The following is an 18,728-nucleotide window of genomic DNA, read 5'->3' as shown; positions in this document are numbered from 1 at the left end:
CGTGAAACTAGGATATACGTGGGGGATTCTTGCTATGTTGTCTTCGGTGGTATGTGGCAGGTATAAATGTGGGCTCCAGAAACAATTCTGTCCTTTCCCCTCTCTGGGGGACACAGAGTTCACTATACTATTAGCTGCACTTTTGTAAGTGAAGAGAAAAAAGGAATGGACTTCCATGTTTTCACTGATTAAGCGGTCCTAAGAGGCAAACACTTAGAAACATCAACTTTCCTATTCGTTTCCCTCAGAAAGGGAAATTATTTGTGTGGGAAATGATTTTTGCTTTGATGCATGCTCTCTTATCACTTACAGATTTTAGTCCTTAGTGCTTATGTATTTGAGGAATCGTAAGGTACTTTTCCATGATACAGAACAAAGGAACTTAGTCAACTCATCAAACCTTATCAAAATGACAAACTTTCTGCCTTAAATTGCATGGGCAGCTCAACAATGAAATGAGATGGATGAATACGTTCACACGTGTATGGTGCCTGCAGAGCAGGACTCACTCTGCCAGGAAGACTATGCAGCCAGAGAGGTGACGGATTTCCAGGATCATTGTAAGTGGCCTTGACTCATTTTTCCTGAAACTGCCTCTGATTTAAACAAAACCAGATCTCAGAATATAAAAGCAGGATTAAAAGGACCTCAAAACGGCTTATTCTCCCTGGCGGTGCCCTTTATTAACCTAATACAGATCCTGTTAGCATGACTAGTATGCCTTCCCATATCCTGTTCAGAGGATCTCTTAGGCACAATTAAACTGAGTCTATACTAGCAAGTTGAGAGAGGGATGAAGATAGTGAACAAAGTGATTCAAGCAAACTAAACATAAACAATCTAAAAAATCCAAAGACCCCAAACCCAAATTCTACTTTTTTTTTTTTTTTTTTTTTTTTTTAAGAATCTTCTGAAGGAACAAAAGGCAGGGGACTGGGGGGAACCTGGCATGCACTTTCTTGAATTCTTTAAATTAACACCACTGTTCGTGACTGTGCTTGATACACTGAGCCTCATATCTCTTGACAGGTTCCAATGAGTTGCCTTTCCAGTTCTCAGGTTAACTTCCTTGGCACCACTGCAACAGGACTGTTCTAAACGCAGGCCAACTCAGTTGACGCTCTTGATTTATTAAGCTGTCCACAGAATCAGCAAAAGTGCTACTTCACTCAAGCCGCTTTCCCTCTTGACCACCATGCGGATTTTACCTTAAGAGCCTAAGTATTATATGCCTTCAAATGTGATCTATTCCACAAGTACCAAATCCTTTTTCATCTCTTATTTGAATTGATCCAGTCATTAAAAAGCAGACCTTGTGTCCCTGAGTGCATTAACATTCAGGGTAAAACTGATAAGAGCCTTAAGTAGGAAGCTTTTTCCTTCTTCATCCCCAAAACACACAGCACACCAACCACGGAGGAAATGGATGTAGAAAAACATGTACCCTGCTGCAAGGTGCAATCCAGTAGCCGATGGCAAGAAATGGAAGGCCCAAGGCCACCACCAGCACAACCAGACACTTGATAGCTATGGTCTGTTCCCGCAGGCCTGAGAGGTTCTCATACCAGATTGTCAAGAGCTGCTGCTGGCAGTTGGGGTGAGCCACAAACTGTTGGCAGAAAGAGAGGGGGAGAAAGAGGTAGGTTACTATCATTAGGGATACCTCAACTACTGAATGCATAATCCTAAAGATATTAATGTACACTTTTCCAGAATATAGGCACTAGAGGGTTCTGGTAATATTTTCCTTTACCTTCCCTCCATTTTCCAAAATTGCTTCAGAACTAATAGTACTTAAGTGGAAACAAGAGCACAAAATTGATATCATCCTTAATCACATTTCTTTCTGATTGAAATTCTCCATAATACACAGATTCCTGTCCATAATCTGGGTGACATATGCTTTCCTTTGTGAAAATGTGTCCCATCTTGTCTGCCAGCTTACTTATGTTCAGTTCAAAATGGAAAAGAATTGGCTTATATTAGACTATAGCTAAAAAAAGAAATGTGTTAAGTTTCATAAGTAATTCCTAAAGTGCTACATGTATGAAAAATATACATACATATACGTATGTACTATCACTGCAAACTGCAAAGATCTGCAAAAAGCCAATGAATCTGCAAGAATTCTGCTTGGTTCGCACTTACACTGCCTCCAGGCACTGGCAGCAAATGTCCCTTCCTTTCTATTTCAGTAATCTGTCCTCTTTTTATTGCTGCCTCTATCACAGGTTAAAAAAAAAATTATCTCCAACAGTTCTTTTGTAACTACAATTGTAACCAGGAAAACTGAGCACATTATACTTACTTCAGCCCTGCCATTTTATTCTATTTTGTTGCCATCTGACTTTGCTAAATCATCTGCCAGCATCTATTCTGATGGACTGGGATTTTGCTAAAGTCCTGTCCTTGTTCAGGTAGCAAAATGTATTTGTAGTCAGGCTCATGTAAAAAGGTCCCTACCCTAACAGGTGCCCATTTGTGGCTGGATATGCCTGTCTTTGAATGGCCAGGTGCACTTTGCCCAGGCTTGGAGATTATTCAGGGTCATTCACAAATCAACTATGAGTGCCAGCTTACATATATTTTTAAAGAGTGTTTAGCAACGCAAAAATCAAGGTATCATTATCTTCTGAAAAACAGAACAATAACAATGAACCTGTTAAGAAGTACTCATGAAATGTTTTTACAAACTCTTAGAGGCAAGGAAGGCAGCTCAGTTCCTACTATGTGAAGGGTTCATCTTTGATCAAGTTCTAGTTAATGATCTTAATGATTCTTAGCAACTCCAGGCAATTCCTCAAGTTATTCGGCTAATTACCAATAAATACCACACCTATAAGGAAATTAATGGGTTTCCACTTACTGGTGTATTGTTTCCCATTAGCTCTTCTAATTAAAAAAAAATTAATAAAATTAAAAAAATAAAACCTCATCCCCCAGCGTAGACAGCAGAGATGCAATTTCCCCTAACCCCCCACTTTTGCCCCTATGTGCATTGCCCTCCGGGAAGTCCACTGATGATCACTCTGGTGACTGCTGTGCCACAGGGCACAAGGGGCTCTTGACACCTGCTGGCAGAAGTGGTAAGATGAATTTACAAATATTAGATTTGAAGTACTTCACTGAACTTATTTCAACAATACAAACTGGTAGGATTTGGGAGATTTAAAGTACTATAAAGAGGATGCTATCTTTTCTAGCTTAATGAGTTCAATGTGAAAAAGCAGATTTTACCTTAGAAGTTTCTTTCAATTCAATTATAAAAGTCCCAGGTCCTAAAGCTCACTGGTCATTGCTAGCTGCTAAGTCTGTATTAGAACTCCTTTCCAGACTCAAGATTCTGTTACTCTTTCAAAGTTCTGATTTTTGATCAATACAGTCATTATTTGAACTCATGATAAAATATGATCAAGGTTGAAAGCCCTGGAATCTTTGTGACAAGTTTCTAGGATTCTTGTTGAGAACTTTGCCAAACTTCCACTTCTGCCCCTGTACTCTACTGAATCATTTCCTTCTGCTTTACCCCTCCTTCTGTGTTAAATCCTTATCCCCTCTGAGTTCCTAAATGTACCATTCATTCATTCACTCTTCAAAATGTTGTAAGCTCTTCCTATGAATCAGGCACTCTGTTAGGCATTTGGTAGAAGAAGGTGAAAATGGAAGCATCAGTGCACATTAAGTGATTAGGGATTCCTGTTCTACAGCACACAGTAAGCTCTCCATAAATGTGGGGAAAAAATGGAGACAGACTTCTTATGCTTGCCAAGATAAATAATCAACATTTAAAATAGTACTAATTTGAGGGGCACCTGGGTGGCTCAGTCGGTTAAGCCTCCAACTTCATCTCAAGTCATGATCTCACGGTTTGTGGGTTCAAGCCCTGCATCAGGCTCTGTGCTGACAGCTCGGAGCCTGGAGCCTGCTTCCAATTCTGTGTCTCCTTCTCTGCCCCTACCCCACTTGTGCTTTCTGTCTCTCAAAAATAAATAAACATTAAAAAACTAAAAAAACTAAAATAATACTAATTTGAAAGTTGGAGGGTTTACATTTGGACAGATGCAAATAAAAAGCAGTCCTATGACTCCAGCTAGGCTCAGCTTAGGATGGGGAACAGTGCATTCAGAGAAATCTACAGTGGAGATGATATCATCAAATTAGATTGTCGCTTAGGAAGTCAACATGCACTTTTTTATAGGCCAAGGCTTTCTGCAGGACAGAAAATCCCTATGAAGTTAAGAGACAGGTGGACGTGTACCCATGTAAAATTGATGGACAAATTTCCCTTTTGAGTGTCCGGCCTTTCTTTCTTAGGTTTTAACCTCTTAAGGACAAAAATATTAATGTTGCAATATGGCTTCCTCTCCTTGCTCCTCCTCCTCCAGTTAATCTTCAACTTTGAAGATGTGCTTTATGGCATGAATTACATTGTATAAGGGTTATACAGCCCTTAAAGACTTGGTGGAAATCAATCATTCCCATATGGTATTATATAATGATCAATATTTGACCCATTGTGACTTGTACAATATAGTACAAAACCCTAATATATGTTAAATATTAGCCAAAACTGTGGTGTCTGCAGTTTAGTTGTTACACTTTAAAATTCAGCTTAAAGGGGCGCCTGGGTGGCGCAGTCGGTTAAGCGTCCGACTTCAGCCAGGTCACGATCTCGCGGTCCGTGAGTTCGAGCCCCGCGTCAGGCTCTGGGCTGATGGCTCGGAGCCTGGAGCCTGTTTCCGATTCTGTGTCTCCCTCTCTCTCTGCCCCTCCCCCGTTCATGCTCTGTCTCTCTCTGTCCCAAAAATAAATAAAAATAAATAAATAAATAAATAAATAAAATTCAGCTTAAAGGTATATTTCCTATATTATTAATTCTACTCTCTTCTTGAGATAGTAATACACCAGCCTATGGTATCTGTTCATTCCTTTCAATTCACAAGAAAATACAAATGGATATTTTCCTCTAATAATTTAAAATCCTAATGCAAGTACACAAGGAACATTTTTAAAAAATAATAAAATCAATACAACAGTAACAAGTGAGGGCAAAAGAGTTAATCCCTCTAGGAGATGAGTTTTTCTCTTTTCAATGACTTCAAAATAGGGCAGTGACCTTTATATCTTAAAATTGTTTACCTTCTAAAAAAACCTCTTGTGCTGTCAGTCCAGTCATAGCCAGTTGGATAAAATTTGTATGCTATTTCCCAACTTCAGTGGACCAGCAAATTGAAATCATTACAAAAATAATGCCTTTATTTGAGGTGTTCTGATTTAAAGGGAGAATGCTTGACACATAAGAAAATCTCAATCTTTCAATGGAACAAAACTATTGTAGCATTGAGAACAAACATTTTTTTCCCGTGCCAAATGACTAACAGATTGTAAACTGAACCAGTAATCAGGGCAGGTTAATGGAAAACCATGAGATAATTTTCAACTTAAAAAAAATTTCATGTTACATTGTCTTATTATCAAATCAGCCTTTACAAGAACTATCTTCATGGAAATACTGTTGTACAAAAACATGTTAGGAACACTCTGTTTTTGTTTTTAATGACATTGTTGAAGGCACAGTTCATACAATTTAAAATGCTGCTGTGAATAAAAGCTACATCATTCAATTTCTTTTTAAAGTTTTTTGAGTTGTGAAATATAAACTGAAAACTTACAGTGTGTAAGTTTTCTGGATTTTGAACCCACTGAGTGCACAATATTCTGTTCTTTCTCAGTGCTGGGCACAAACCTGGCCAAGAGGCTATACAGTGTGGGATTCAGGACAGGCTGGCCAGCACCTGCACCGCACCCAAGGTCTCTGCAGGATATTTAGCATTCTCATTGCAATGCTCAATGTTTGGAATTAAGGAAACCACACTTTCTTCATTCATAGTGGATAATTTTATGTGTATATGTTGCTGCAAGTCTCTCTTTTTTAATGTTTTGAGAGAGAGAGAGTGCACACACGCATGTGCAAGTAGGGGAGGAGTAGAGAGACGGGGATAGGGGATCTAAAGAGGGCTCCATGCTGACAGCACGGTCCAATGTGGGGCTCAAATTCATGAACTGGAAGATCATGACCTGAGCCGAAGTCAGACACTCACTGACTGAGCCACCGAGGCACCACCATGTGTCTCTTTTCTAGGTGATGTTTCTATAGTTAAATCTAATCCCACCATGGAGAAAATAAGAGCAAAGAAGAAGTCAGGAAATTCTCTTTCTCAACAGCATGGTTTTCCAGATCGATAGTCTATCAACTTCTAGTATCCTTTATCTTTGTCAAGGACTTTCTTAGAATAGCTTAGTAAAGCTCTCATTATTTCTATTGAGGGAAGGGATTGATGTTCATCCTCAAGTTGCAGAGAAGACAGAGGTAAAGACAGAATTAAAACACAGAGCTTTTAGGGGTGCCTGGGTGGCTCAGGTCATGAACTCATGACCCGTGGGTTCGAGCCCCACATCAGGGTCTGTGCTGACAACTCAGAGCCTGGAGCCTGCTTCGGATTCTGTACATCCCTGCCTCTTTGCCTCTCCCCCGCTCATGCTCATGCTCTGTTTCTCTATCTCAAAAATAAATTAGAACATAAAAAAAAAAAAAACTCAGAGCTTTTTGGGAAAGGTAAATAATCCATTATTCAAACAGGAAAATGACATTTTTGTCTAAAAGTTAATTTTCTTGTACTCATTTCAAAAAATTTCATCTTTTGATCTATTCCATTCTCTTTTGTAGAATAACATGGGTAGCTCTACAAACAGTAATAAAATTTACTATCTTTCCAGTTTTATTATTTACCTTAGAAACTCCTCAGAAATGATTCTGAGATGAATGATCTATAAATCCATTCCCTGATAGAGAACACATTATTATTTGTTCCCCACTAGTCGCATAAGATTGCCCATTTCACCAACAGAATTGAGAGTATGAATTTTCTATTCTTTAATAATTTGAGAGAGGGGAAATGGTATTTGTATATTAGGATGCATTTATTACTAGAGGGTTTAAAATTTTTAATTTTTTTTTTAACATTTATTTATTTTATTTTTGAGACAGAGAGAGACAAAGCATGAACGGGGGAGGGTCAGAGAGAGGGAGACACAGAATCTGAAACAGGCTCCAGGCTCTGAGCTGTCAGCACAGAGCCCGACGCGGGGCTCGAACTCACGGACCGCGAGATCATGACCTGAGCCGAAGTCGGCCGCCCAACCGACTGAGCCACCCAGGCGCCCCGAGAGTTTAAAATTTTTAAATAGGCTTGCTATCCATTTAAATTTTCTGTGAATTGCCTATTCATGCCCTTTGCTTATTTTTCTATAGGGCTCTAGAAATTTTTCTTAAAAATTTGTATGAGCTCTTTGTAGATTATCAATCCTTGACAAGTCAGAATTGAGAAATTATACCTTTCTCACTTTGCTCTTTTTTATGATCTTTCTGTGTACAGAGGTTTTAAGTTGTATGTGGTTAAATTGTTTACACTTTTGCTTTGTTATTTCTTCAACTGCTTTCATATTAGAAAGTTCTTTCTCCCATAAATATTAAATTCATGTTCAGATCTCTCCCATTCAGGTCTTCCATATTTTCATTTTCTTGACTAACTGCCATTGAGCTCTCTAAGGCCTGGGTAACCTCGTGGTGTGATTCCCAGGGAAGACTGAGCTCTGGGAACTATGAGGCCAGAAAGAAGCCAGTAATCCCAGACCCAGAGCTGGGAGGAGATCTTGAGCACATAGCAAAAGAGACTTTGAGTCTCTTATGGGAAACAGCTGTTACAAAAAACTAGTTTCCTTGGTGGAATTATGAGTTCATTTGAATATAAATTTATTATGTTATCAAGAGGGAAAAACATAACATATATTTTGAAATCCCAATGCCTTGCATGTAGCTGTAGACTACCTCAGTGTCGGTAGGGTTCACACATCATTGTAACCCAAGAAGTGGTTTTACTTAGGAACCAGAAATGAGATAAAGGAAAAAGGAAGCACCAGCAGGGATGGGCATCTTTTCTCTTTGCTAAATGGAGACATGTAAATGTTGAGTGAAGAATGAAGGACATCTTGGAGAGAGAAAAAGAAAGGGAGAAGTGGGGCTTTGGGGGACATTCTAGAATAAATTTTTGTATACATTAATTGAGTGAAGCTTCTAAGTCAAAAAGTTGAATCAATACTCCCTTTATATCACAAAACAAATGAACCCAGAAATACCTGCAAAGCCCTAAATATCCTTTCAGTTTCAAATGCACTTTTTGTTGTTTCCTGGCAGTAGCTGACTGATAGCAAATTTATTATTAATGACACCTCATACATAATAAGCTATACATCAATTTATTTAAAATTAACATGCCAGGAAGACATTCACTGTCTCAAGACAGTTTGGTTCAAAGAAGCCCATCTACAGATGAGCTGTCTCTGCTAATATGACACTTTCAAAGCAATGATAAAGAACCAGTGACAACTGAAATCAATTCTCTCCTCTCAGGTGCTAAAGAAAAGAGATGTGTACTTTAAGATTTGTGAATAAATGTCCAGACAGTTTTCTAAAAATGGTTTAATATTAATCTTATTCAGTATTATCTTTTTTCCTTCAATATAGCAAAACCTCAACTAGCAAGAATTCTCTAGAGAAAGACAAATACCAAATGATTTCATTCATATGTGGAGTTTAAGAGACAAAACAAACAAGCAAAGGGAAAAAAGAGAGAGAGGAAAACCAAAAAACAAACTCTTAACTATAGAGAACTGATGTTCACCAGAGGGGAGGGTGGGGGGGATGGTTAAAATAGGTGATGGGGATTAAAGAGGGCACTCCTCATAAGCATAAGTGGGTGTTGTACGTAAGTGTTGAATCCCTAAATTATACACTGGAGCTAATATAACACTGTGTGTTAACTGGAATTAAAAATAAAAACTAAAAAAAAAAAAAAGAAAGAAATGCTCTAGGAGGAAGGCAGTCGAGCCAATTTACTTTTAACTGATAATTCCTTGAAAAGTTATTTTACATCAGTATTAACTAAGAATCTTCACATTTCCCTGTCTTTTTAAGTTGAGGAGAGATCTGTGGTTAATAGCTGGCTAAAACCTTGTGAACACTAGATGTGGAAGTTCTCCACTTTGTGGAGTGTGCACACACACACGGAGAAAAGGAAAGAGAGAAAGATCTCCTCATGCTCACTTACTGCTAGGGTGCCAGTACATGCCTAGGTTCCACAGGTCAGAGGCACATGTGCAGACCTGAGTTCTGGGCCTGGTTCTGAGTAAGGTTTCCGGAAGCACAGCTTAGATAAGCTTGTTCTTCCACCTCCCCCCGTGAATCTGTGAGTCTCCTCATATCCCTTACTTTCGGCCTAAATTAGCTATAGTCTGCTACAATGGACTGGAACAAACACAGTGAACATGAAATTTGTGTTTGATGACTAAAGCTAAACTTGCTTAAGAGTCATCATCCTGAGAATGAATTTTCATAATGTAGAAATGTTACTAGCTCATACATGTTGAATAATCACCATGTACTATACCTGTGCTAATTATGTGCATTAGCTCTTATAATCATCAAACAACCGAAAACGTAGTTGCTATTGTGGTCCCTACTTCACTAACAAGAAGACTGAGGCTTGGCCTGGTTGGGTGACTATCCCATGGTCACATAGGGAACACGTGGTTAACTCAGGACTTGAACCCCTGCAAACTGGCTCCAGGGCCTGCCCTCTTAAGCACCATGCACAGAGGACAGAACATTCAGTGATACATGATTAACCAGTTCATAAAATCAGATCTATTCCTGTTAACAGCTTACTTTTGGTGATTTATCAGTTCTCTTAAAATACAACATATATATGTGTGTGTGTGTCTGTATAATTATTTATCTAATATATAAAAGCTGTTAGATTCTAGATAACTGAGATTTTTATTACAGTAAAACATCATAGCTACAATTTTCATGGATTATTTAAAAGCCCCATACAAGCAGCAAATACATACACTTAAGTTTATTTGAAATACCAGAGTAAAAAAGTAATCATAAATCTTATTTCTGGTATTCACAGCTGTGTGACCTTAGACATAACATTTAAGTTTGGCAAACCTCAGTTTCCTTGTAGAAAAGAAATCTCATCATCTATTTTACCTATTATAGGGGAATTGGATAACATAGGCTTGTCACAAGGATTAGCATGACAGTGTAACAGTGCCTTACAAAAATGTATACAAATAACATTTTATTATTTTTAATTGCATTACGAGTGGTTCACAAAATTCTTTTGCATGTCTTAATCCACTGAAATTGCATCAAAACCCTGAGACGGGTAAGAGGTATGATCCTCCTTTTATAGGAGAAAATTGAAGTTTAGAGAAGGTTTATGACTTATTCAAGGTCTTGCAGCAGACAAAAAGTGGAAAGGATCACAGAAGCTAGATATTTGACTCACAACTTTACCACATTTCACTCAATCTCTTTCATGAAGAAAAAAAAAATCTATTATCAGTAACATTTATTTTTATTATTTAAAAAAATTTCCTGGGATTATGGCATAGTTGATATGGTGCTGGATAAAAGTAGGCCACTTACCTTTTTGACTTCATACTTAATAGCAAGTTTGACACGACTCAGTGAAGCTTTATGCCTGTGTACCTCTAGGGGCTCTGCTGATTCCAGATCTCCATTCAGAATGGCTTCTACCTCTTCTGAGTCTCGGCAAAGATCCAGCACACCCACTACAAAGTCTTTACATTGCATGGAGAGCTTCCGGTAGTCATTCTAAGAATGAGAGGTTTAAATTCAAGGAGTTTGTTTTAATTCAATGAAAAGTATTTAGAGTTTTTGCGAATTACAAAAAAAGGTCCCTTCTTCTGGGTAGAATTGTCGGTTAGATACAGGCCGGATTTGCCCCCATACACCCTCTTAGCCAATACCTTCCGCAACCCGCCCAACCATATCAGACAGCTCTGTGAATGGTATGCACGTTGGTCCCTGGCTTGTATTAAGAGATGTTGGCTAAATGCTAATGCTGACAGAGCAAAGGATCAAAAAGACTTCGAGCTCTCTTATGCAGATAAACAATAGTTTCCTTAAAGCTGAAACAAAACAATTCCTGTTATGAAAATTGGTTTAAATGGTAAATTTTCTAAGGCGGCAATCTGATATAGAAGATGGACTATATGTGAAAATCATTTGTTCAGTTTATACCATCCCTTGCCTTGCTGGGGACACAGCTTCTCAAAGCGTAATCCTCAAACCAGCGGCGGCAAGAGCACCTGGACATGTGTGAGCAATGTCAATTCTCTGACCCCATCTCAGATGTTCCTATTTAGAAACTGAAGAAAGAGCTCAGCAATCTGTGTAAACACGCTCTCCATGTGTTTCTGATACACATTTACATCTGAGGACGACTGATTTATAGTGAATGTAAAGAGATGGACAGGAGCCAACCTGGAGAGGAGGTATTTTTCCTTGTTTGTCTGAAGGGCACATTATCATGTCCTGCAGAACTGGAAGGAGAGAAATGTCTGATTATATGTAATTGAATTCTCAAGGGTTGCAGAATACCAATACCTGAGAGAAAATTTCCAGGCCACTGGAACTAACACCTTGCTAAAAATAATCTGTGAATCTTTAATTTCATTAGCATATTTATATAGCGCCATGGACTGGTATAAGGAAGTCACTTGGCAGCATTTCCTGTTACCTTCTGAATGGAGTTCTATTTCTGGCCCCTTGGTTCCAGTCAAGGTATCAATGACCATCTCTTGGGAAAGCATCTTACTTTCAGAAACCCCAGTTCCACCTCTATGGCTTTCACTAAGTTTTAGCCCATTAAGAAAGTTAACCAGATGATAATTTAATTTGGCACACTTGAGGAAAATAGAATTCTTCAATATGTTCTGAGATACTGTAAATGTCTAATAACTAAGTAATCTTAGCATAGCAGTATTTCTGGGCTTCCCAAAATCCTACTGAAAAAAAAAAAAGACATGAAGAATTTGAATTTTTTCCCTCAAATACACAATTGATTTCATGGGCAAAAATCACATCACCAACTAAAAGAAGAAAGACTGTTTAAAGGCTACATAGACTATAATAGTTTCCATTTCAGATATCAGAAATTCAGATAAGGAACAGTTAGAGTTAATCCTTTTCCCCTAATAAGAGAATAAAATGAATAAAACTTCAATCTTTGGTTTCCATTCAAGTTGGTACCATGCAACTGATAAAATTAATAAAACATTCAGTCTCTGGTTTCTATGCAGAATGTCAGTTAAATATCCATCTGACTTTCATTCCTGAAAGACTAATGAAATATTTTATTGTAGCACCCAGAAGTATTAAATCCATGTCTGTTTCCATATAAAGCTTCCCTTTTAACACATTTTTTTTTTTTTTAGATGAAATTTCCTCATGTTACTCTTCAGTTCAGACTGTTCTATAAGATTTGGAGCAACATTGGATGACCATTTCTTCACTGATCAGAAAAAAGAGAGACTATTTCAATGCTTGAAGAAACTTAATAACTGCTTCTGTAGTAATACATAAACCATAACTCATTGTTTTTAAAAATCATAATCTGGGGTGCCTGGGTGGCTCAGTCAGTTAAGTACCTGACTTTGACTCAGGTCACGATCTCAGTTCTAATTCATACTTTCTGGGTCGGAGGCCTGCGTGTCTCTCTGTCAGCACAGAGCCCACTTGGGATCCTCTGTCTCCCTCTCTCTGTCAAAAATAAACATTAATTTTTTTTTAAATCATAATCTATAAATTGTCTCATCTTAAAGTCGTGTGGTTTGTTCACATCCACTGAAACATCAGTGAAGAAACAAAAACTGGTAATCATACAAGTTGCAAAAACAACACTTTGTCTTCCTAACAATGTAAACATTTCCTGCTCGAAGAAGTGTATTGCCCAAGTGCGGAAAATAATCACAGCTGGAGATAATGAGAATTTCTTTTATTGTGGTCATGGGATACCACTTTATCAATATATGTGGGGCTCCCAGGGAAAGATGGAGAGCTCCAGCTAAAGACAGCTTTTCTCAGTTGCAAAGGAAACTAGCAACAGTCTGCACTGCACCACAAGGTGACTATTTTAGTTCTACCACGAGGGCCTGTCTCATGTTCCTTCACAACTCAGACCATTTGTCTGATCTGCATTTTCTAGTAATTTTCTCTTAGTTTTGCTTAATCATGTTCATTATGCCACTCTTCCAATACCATAGCTCTCCACAAAGTTACCAGATGGCCCTGCTACTTTCTTTACAGAGCGGGAACTCAAAACCCTGAGGACCTGCTCAAGCCAGGGGAAAAACAATGATGCTTGGTCCCTGTGGCAGCCTGTCCACAGATTTCAGCAACTTATTTTAATGTTTGTAGTTATCATCTCAATCCCTTTTTATCCTTAAAAGAACAATTGAGGGGCGCCTGGGTAGATCAGTCAGTTAAGTGTCTGACTTCAGCTCAGGTCATGATCTTGCAGTTCATGAGTTGGAGCCTCATGTCAGGCTCTGTGCTGACAGCTCAGAGCCTGCAGCCTGCTTCAGATTCTGGGTCTCCCTCTCTCTCTGCCCCTCCCCACCTCACTTTCTGTCTCTGTCTCTGAAAAAAAATGGATAAACTTTAAAATTTTTTTTGAAATAAAACAAAAATTGAAATTCAACTCTAAGCAGGCTTGGTTCTATCAGATCCTTTCCCTAATAACAAAAGGAGCAGGCTAGTGTAGTGCTTAAAAGCAGAAATCTGAAGCCAGATTTACTGGGTTCAAATACTTCTTCCACCACTTACTAGCTGTAGGATCCTGTGGGATTTACTTAGCTTCTCTGATGAGAATAAGCCAACCTAATATTGCTGCTAGGAGGATTAATTGCTTAGAGCATGGTACACATGAGGTACTATAAAAATACATCCATGTTATCAGGTACAGCACATTAGATAGAATATCTAGGTCTGGGACCCAAGGCACCTAAATCTAGGCTTAGCAGATGGGTCCTTGGCTATAGCTTTTGTTTTTTCATTTGTAAAATAAGAGGTCTATACAACCAGCTGACTCCTAGAGTATCATCCTGCTTTTTGCTGTAGTGATTTTGGTTATATTTATTTACCTCTTCCTCACAGCCCTACTATGATGTAAATTAAAATTGCTTTTCTAATTTAAAGAGAAGAAAACTGAGGCACAAGGAAGGCAAATGCCCTCTTTTTAAAAAAAATAAAGTGCATTATTGACTCAGAATTAAGAAATTTCACTTTGTATTCTCACAGCTTAATAAATGACTAGCTTCCTTGCCACTGACATTTGGAGGATTAGACCTAGAGTCCATTCTGTCCAATATTCTGTTTCTCAGAATAGCTTCAGACATCATTTACACATCCAAACTATTTCCTTAATAACCTGTCACCAAGCCGTCCTCCATTAATTTATCTAAATCTATATCCTAGAATTTTCAACCTCTTGGGGGTAATGACCTTCATATGTTTTCGGCACCATGCCTCCTGCCTTCTTCAAAGAACTTTGGAAACTGCACACTGGCTAAGAACCTTCTCGGATGCACCTAAGTGATGGCGATTTGAGGGGTGAGATGCTAGATCTTACAGGCCATTGATAAGAAAATAGATACAGGTGTCTAAAAAGGAAAAAAAAAATCACCTCTTTTTCACTAGGGAACATATTATTTTTTCATTTCAAGGCTAGTATTTGATCTCATATTTTGAACTCTTTCTCTATGGAAAGAATACAGTGAACATAGGGCAAATCAGGTTATCTGTTTGCCTCAGAAATGAGCTTCACTTCCACTGCCCTTTCCAAGCTGAGTCTCTGGGTCAGCACCGTGAAAGCACTATTTTCTCTGTCTGTCTAAAGCCCTGACTGATGGACAGGAGCGTGGGATGAGAGGGCACAGAGATGAAAGGAAAGCAGGTACTAAAGGAATAACAAGGACAGGCAGGAACAGGAAAGAAAAGCAACCTTTAGTCTGGAGGAAGACTTGTCGTCCTTAGAAACTGTAACTTCTGAGGAACCATCTATATTCAGGGTCAGAGAGGGTTATGCTACACGAGTACTTTCCGTATAGATCAGAAAAAGGAACTGTGAGATTGAGATGATCTTTGCAGATCCTTAGACACTTGGTAGCTTCATGGATGCCCTCTTTAACTCAGTAGTATTTTCTCCTCTTTTTGCCTCTTGTAACATTTTCCCACATTTGAAAGGTTATCAGAGGTGACTCTTTAAGTCAGGGTAAAGGAGATTCAAAGTATCATCAATACAGACCTAGCCAGCTTCAGGAAAAAATATGAACAACAAATTTTTTAACTATCACTTCACGAAGATGACTTCTCTACACAGAATTGCAAACACTAGCCTCTTTTAGAAATTATTAAAGCAAAATATTAGAAAAAATTCCCTTTTGTAGAATCTTTTACAGATCTTCAATATACATCAAGCAAAATGCAAAAAACAAAAACAAAAACAAAACAAAAAAACAAAAACAAAAAAACCCCACAAGGTTTTGATGAGATTTGAAATAGTGGCTAATAAATTTAGAATTTCATTTTTTATTACTTTGTCAAAATAGTGATATTTACAACTATTTAACCTTGATGCTTTTCTATTTTCTCTAAACAGAATTTGAAATTTACCATTTTCTCTGAGTTCTGTCTAAAAGAATAACTCATTTTGACTCCAAGGAAATTCATCTTTTCAAATATCACATAATGAATCTCTTCAAAGAGTAAATATAAGGTGACATTTTTTTATTTTTCCACATTTTCCAAAATTTGTGTAATAAACGTGTAGCTTTTATATCAGAAAAATTTTTAATGGAATAACAAAATTATACTTAAGGTCAGAGATCCACCAGGACAAGATGAGGGTTTATGATTAGGTAATTCAGTGTGTATGGAAAAGGAAACATACAAACAAAAAAAACATGCAAAACTTTCCTACCATTTTTTAAGATCTTTTTTTAAAAAAACATTTTTGTTTTAGAGCAGGTTTAGGTTCACAATAAAATTAGGAGGAAGGTACAGAGAGTTCCCATATGTGCTCTGCCCCAAACATGCACAGCCTCCCACATTATCCAATCTCTCACCAAAGTGGTACATGTCTTATAATTGATAGATCTTCATGGACACATTATAATCATACAAAGTCCATAGTTCATATTAGCGTTCTGTCTTGGAATTGTACATGCTATCAGTTTGGATAAATGTATAATGACATGTATCCATCACCACAGTATCATACAGATTATTTTCACTGCCCTAAAAATCCTCTGTACTCCACTTATTTATTCCTCCTCTCCACTAACCCCTAGCAACACTGATCTTGTTACTGTCTCCACAGTTTTGCCTTTACCAGAATGTCATATAGTTGGAATCATATAGTATGTAGCCTTTTCAGATTGGCTTCTTTCACTTAATGATATGCATTTAAGTTTCCTCCATGTCCTTTCATGGCTTAATAGCTCATTTCTTTGTCCTAAACCATTTTCTTGCAACCCCTTAACTTGAATTATATTGCTAGTTGCATTTGTGTAAACCTCACGTAAGTATGAAAAACTGTAATAAGATCTGAAAGACAGAATAATCACTTTCTGTGATCTGACACCACGCTACAAAGAAGATTAACTCAGCATCCAGAAAATAATTTAAGGAATTGATGTCTGCAATAATCTTCTTAGGTGGACAACGGGAGACAAGAACCTGCTGAAAAACACGCTGACTTTCACCAGAACCATGAAATCTCCTTGTGCCCCAGATTTAATAGATAGAACCGTCCAAAACCCATAGGAGGATATAGTAATTGAATAAAAGATTAAAATATCCTATCATTAGTTTTTTATAAAAAATAATACCACTTAACTAGAAACAATGTTCAGAAAAAAGGCTCATTCATTAAAAAAAAAATCTGTTAATGCAAAACACTTTGCTATCCTTGTATTTCTGGGTTGACCTGAGGTCTATGGCTCACCACTCTGAATATACATTTGTGGATTTCAGGAGAGACATTTTTGTCATATTAATAAAATTATTTTAATCATATTCCACATTAGTCTTCTGACTTTCTACCTAAAGGCATATACAGATGTTTGGGCCAATAAACAGTACATGCAAAACCAATATCACTTCAGTGTCGTGTGGCACCATACCACTAACTATAAAAGAGGAAGGATGGGGGAGGAAAAAAGTCACACCAAATTCCTCCTCTAATCAAAGGGGAGAAGTCTTGCGTTCCACTTAATGCTCACCCACACAGAGCAGCACCATAAGTATAGCTCTTAGATCCAGTATATACCCATCCCCAAAGCAAATTTATCACGGCACCATGTTTAGAGGTGGAAATCATCGGTCATTTCCGAATGACATCCCAGTCCCTTGTGATTTTAAATCCACTGGGCAAAACTGATTCCAGAGCAGACTATGGAAGCCATCTGGCAGCAGCCAGGAAGTGGATGAGCATGCAGGGTCGCCAGGGTGGAGCACAGAGCTTACCTTGAACTCCTTCTCTATGTTGGCCAGCTTGGCCAACTCATTGCTGAGCTCCAAGGCGGTGAGCACTGGGTCCTCGCTAGACAAGGACAGGTACGCTGGGCTGGCCAGCCCCTTGTAGGCATTGATCCTCGAGCGTGAGTGGCTGAAAGAGTCGTGCCTCTGCTTCTCCATGCAATCTCCGCACTTGCAAAAATAGTCGTGTGGTCGCTCGATCCTGGCACCCTTCATCAGTAGCATATGCACCACCTCGTACTTCTGGCAGTGCGCCGCCAGGATGATGGGCGTGATGTCGGGAGAGAAGCGTGTGCCGTCCTCGTCGTAAGCATAGAAGTCGTCGTCCTGCAGCTCCTGCTCACAGGGGCTCAGGGTCAGGCGCTTGCTGGCTGCGAAGCCGGGGTGGTTGAGGATAGCTTCCACTATGCGCACGTAGCCCTTGCTGATGGCAAGCAGCAGGGCGTCGCCGATTCGCGCCAGGTTTTCCTTCTTGAGCAGCAGCTCTGTCACCTCCAGGTGCTCGTTACCCACGGCCAGCTGCAGCGCGTTCTGGCCCATGTAGTCCACGCAGTTGACGTTCAACGTCTTGGACTCCTCCAGCATCTTGCGCACCACGGGGATGTTGCCGTACTCGGCAGCGTCGAGGAAGCGCTCTTCCTCGGCTGTGAGGCTGGTACCCCGGTCATTGAACATGAAAGCGGGGCCCCGGACGGCCTGGCGCCGGCCCTTCTCCCGCATCACTGTCTTGCGCCTCAGAGATGGGCTTCCCTCCATGGACCTAATCAGCAGCAATGAAAAACAACTGTAGACTATTAGGGCATAGTGCTTCCTCCTCATACCTCGCCCTTCTCAAGTACACAGCACCTACAGCAGACCTGTGACCTGCGGGCAGCTCCGTCAGTTGCTAAGCAACGCACCTGAAATTTACACCTGTACCTAATATGGGCTGCTTGAACCCAGAGAGGAGTTGGCAGCCTATCACAACGAGGGTTCCTGTTCAGTAGAACATGGCATTCAGAAGAAATAATAATATAAACAATTTCCAGACATCTGTGCCTCCCTTGAGACCCTGGTACAGGTGGAACTCATTGGACCTTGTATAAATAACCGTACTGGTCCTAAAAGTCTTGAAAATGAAGGCCTAGCAGGTTCTTGGCACCAAAGCACTAGACTTTAAGGCTAAAGAAAGTAAATTTTTCAAGAATTAGGCCAGAAGAATCCTCTCAAGTCATTGCATATTTTTAACTAAATAAAATAATTGACAGGGGAATAA

At 39.0% G+C, this 18,728-nt stretch overlaps 1 protein-coding gene across 6 annotated transcripts in view; it reads right to left on the bottom strand.

Annotated features, from left to right (window-relative positions):
- TRPC3 (transient receptor potential cation channel subfamily C member 3) overlaps positions 1-18,728 on the bottom strand; it is a 73,627-nt gene that overhangs the window by 36,792 nt on the left and 18,107 nt on the right. For all 6 annotated transcript variants that reach the window (XM_053901278.1, XM_019418946.2, XM_053901280.1 and 3 more), the window contains exons 2-4: positions 17,462-18,233; positions 10,556-10,744; positions 1,445-1,609 (exon numbers count right to left, since the gene is read on the bottom strand). In XM_053901278.1, the coding sequence (XP_053757253.1) occupies positions 1,445-1,609; positions 10,556-10,744; positions 17,462-18,233 (1,126 nt within the window). The remainder of the gene's footprint in view (positions 1-1,444; positions 1,610-10,555; positions 10,745-17,461; positions 18,234-18,728) is intronic.

This window comes from Panthera pardus, unplaced genomic scaffold (genome assembly GCF_024362965.1).
Source record: "Panthera pardus isolate Hobbes unplaced genomic scaffold, ASM2436296v1 HiC_scaffold_13, whole genome shotgun sequence".
Classification (NCBI taxonomy): domain Eukaryota; kingdom Metazoa; phylum Chordata; class Mammalia; order Carnivora; family Felidae; genus Panthera; species Panthera pardus.
The sequence above is the reverse complement of the archived record's forward strand: the minus strand, read 5'-3'. Positions and strand labels throughout refer to the sequence as shown.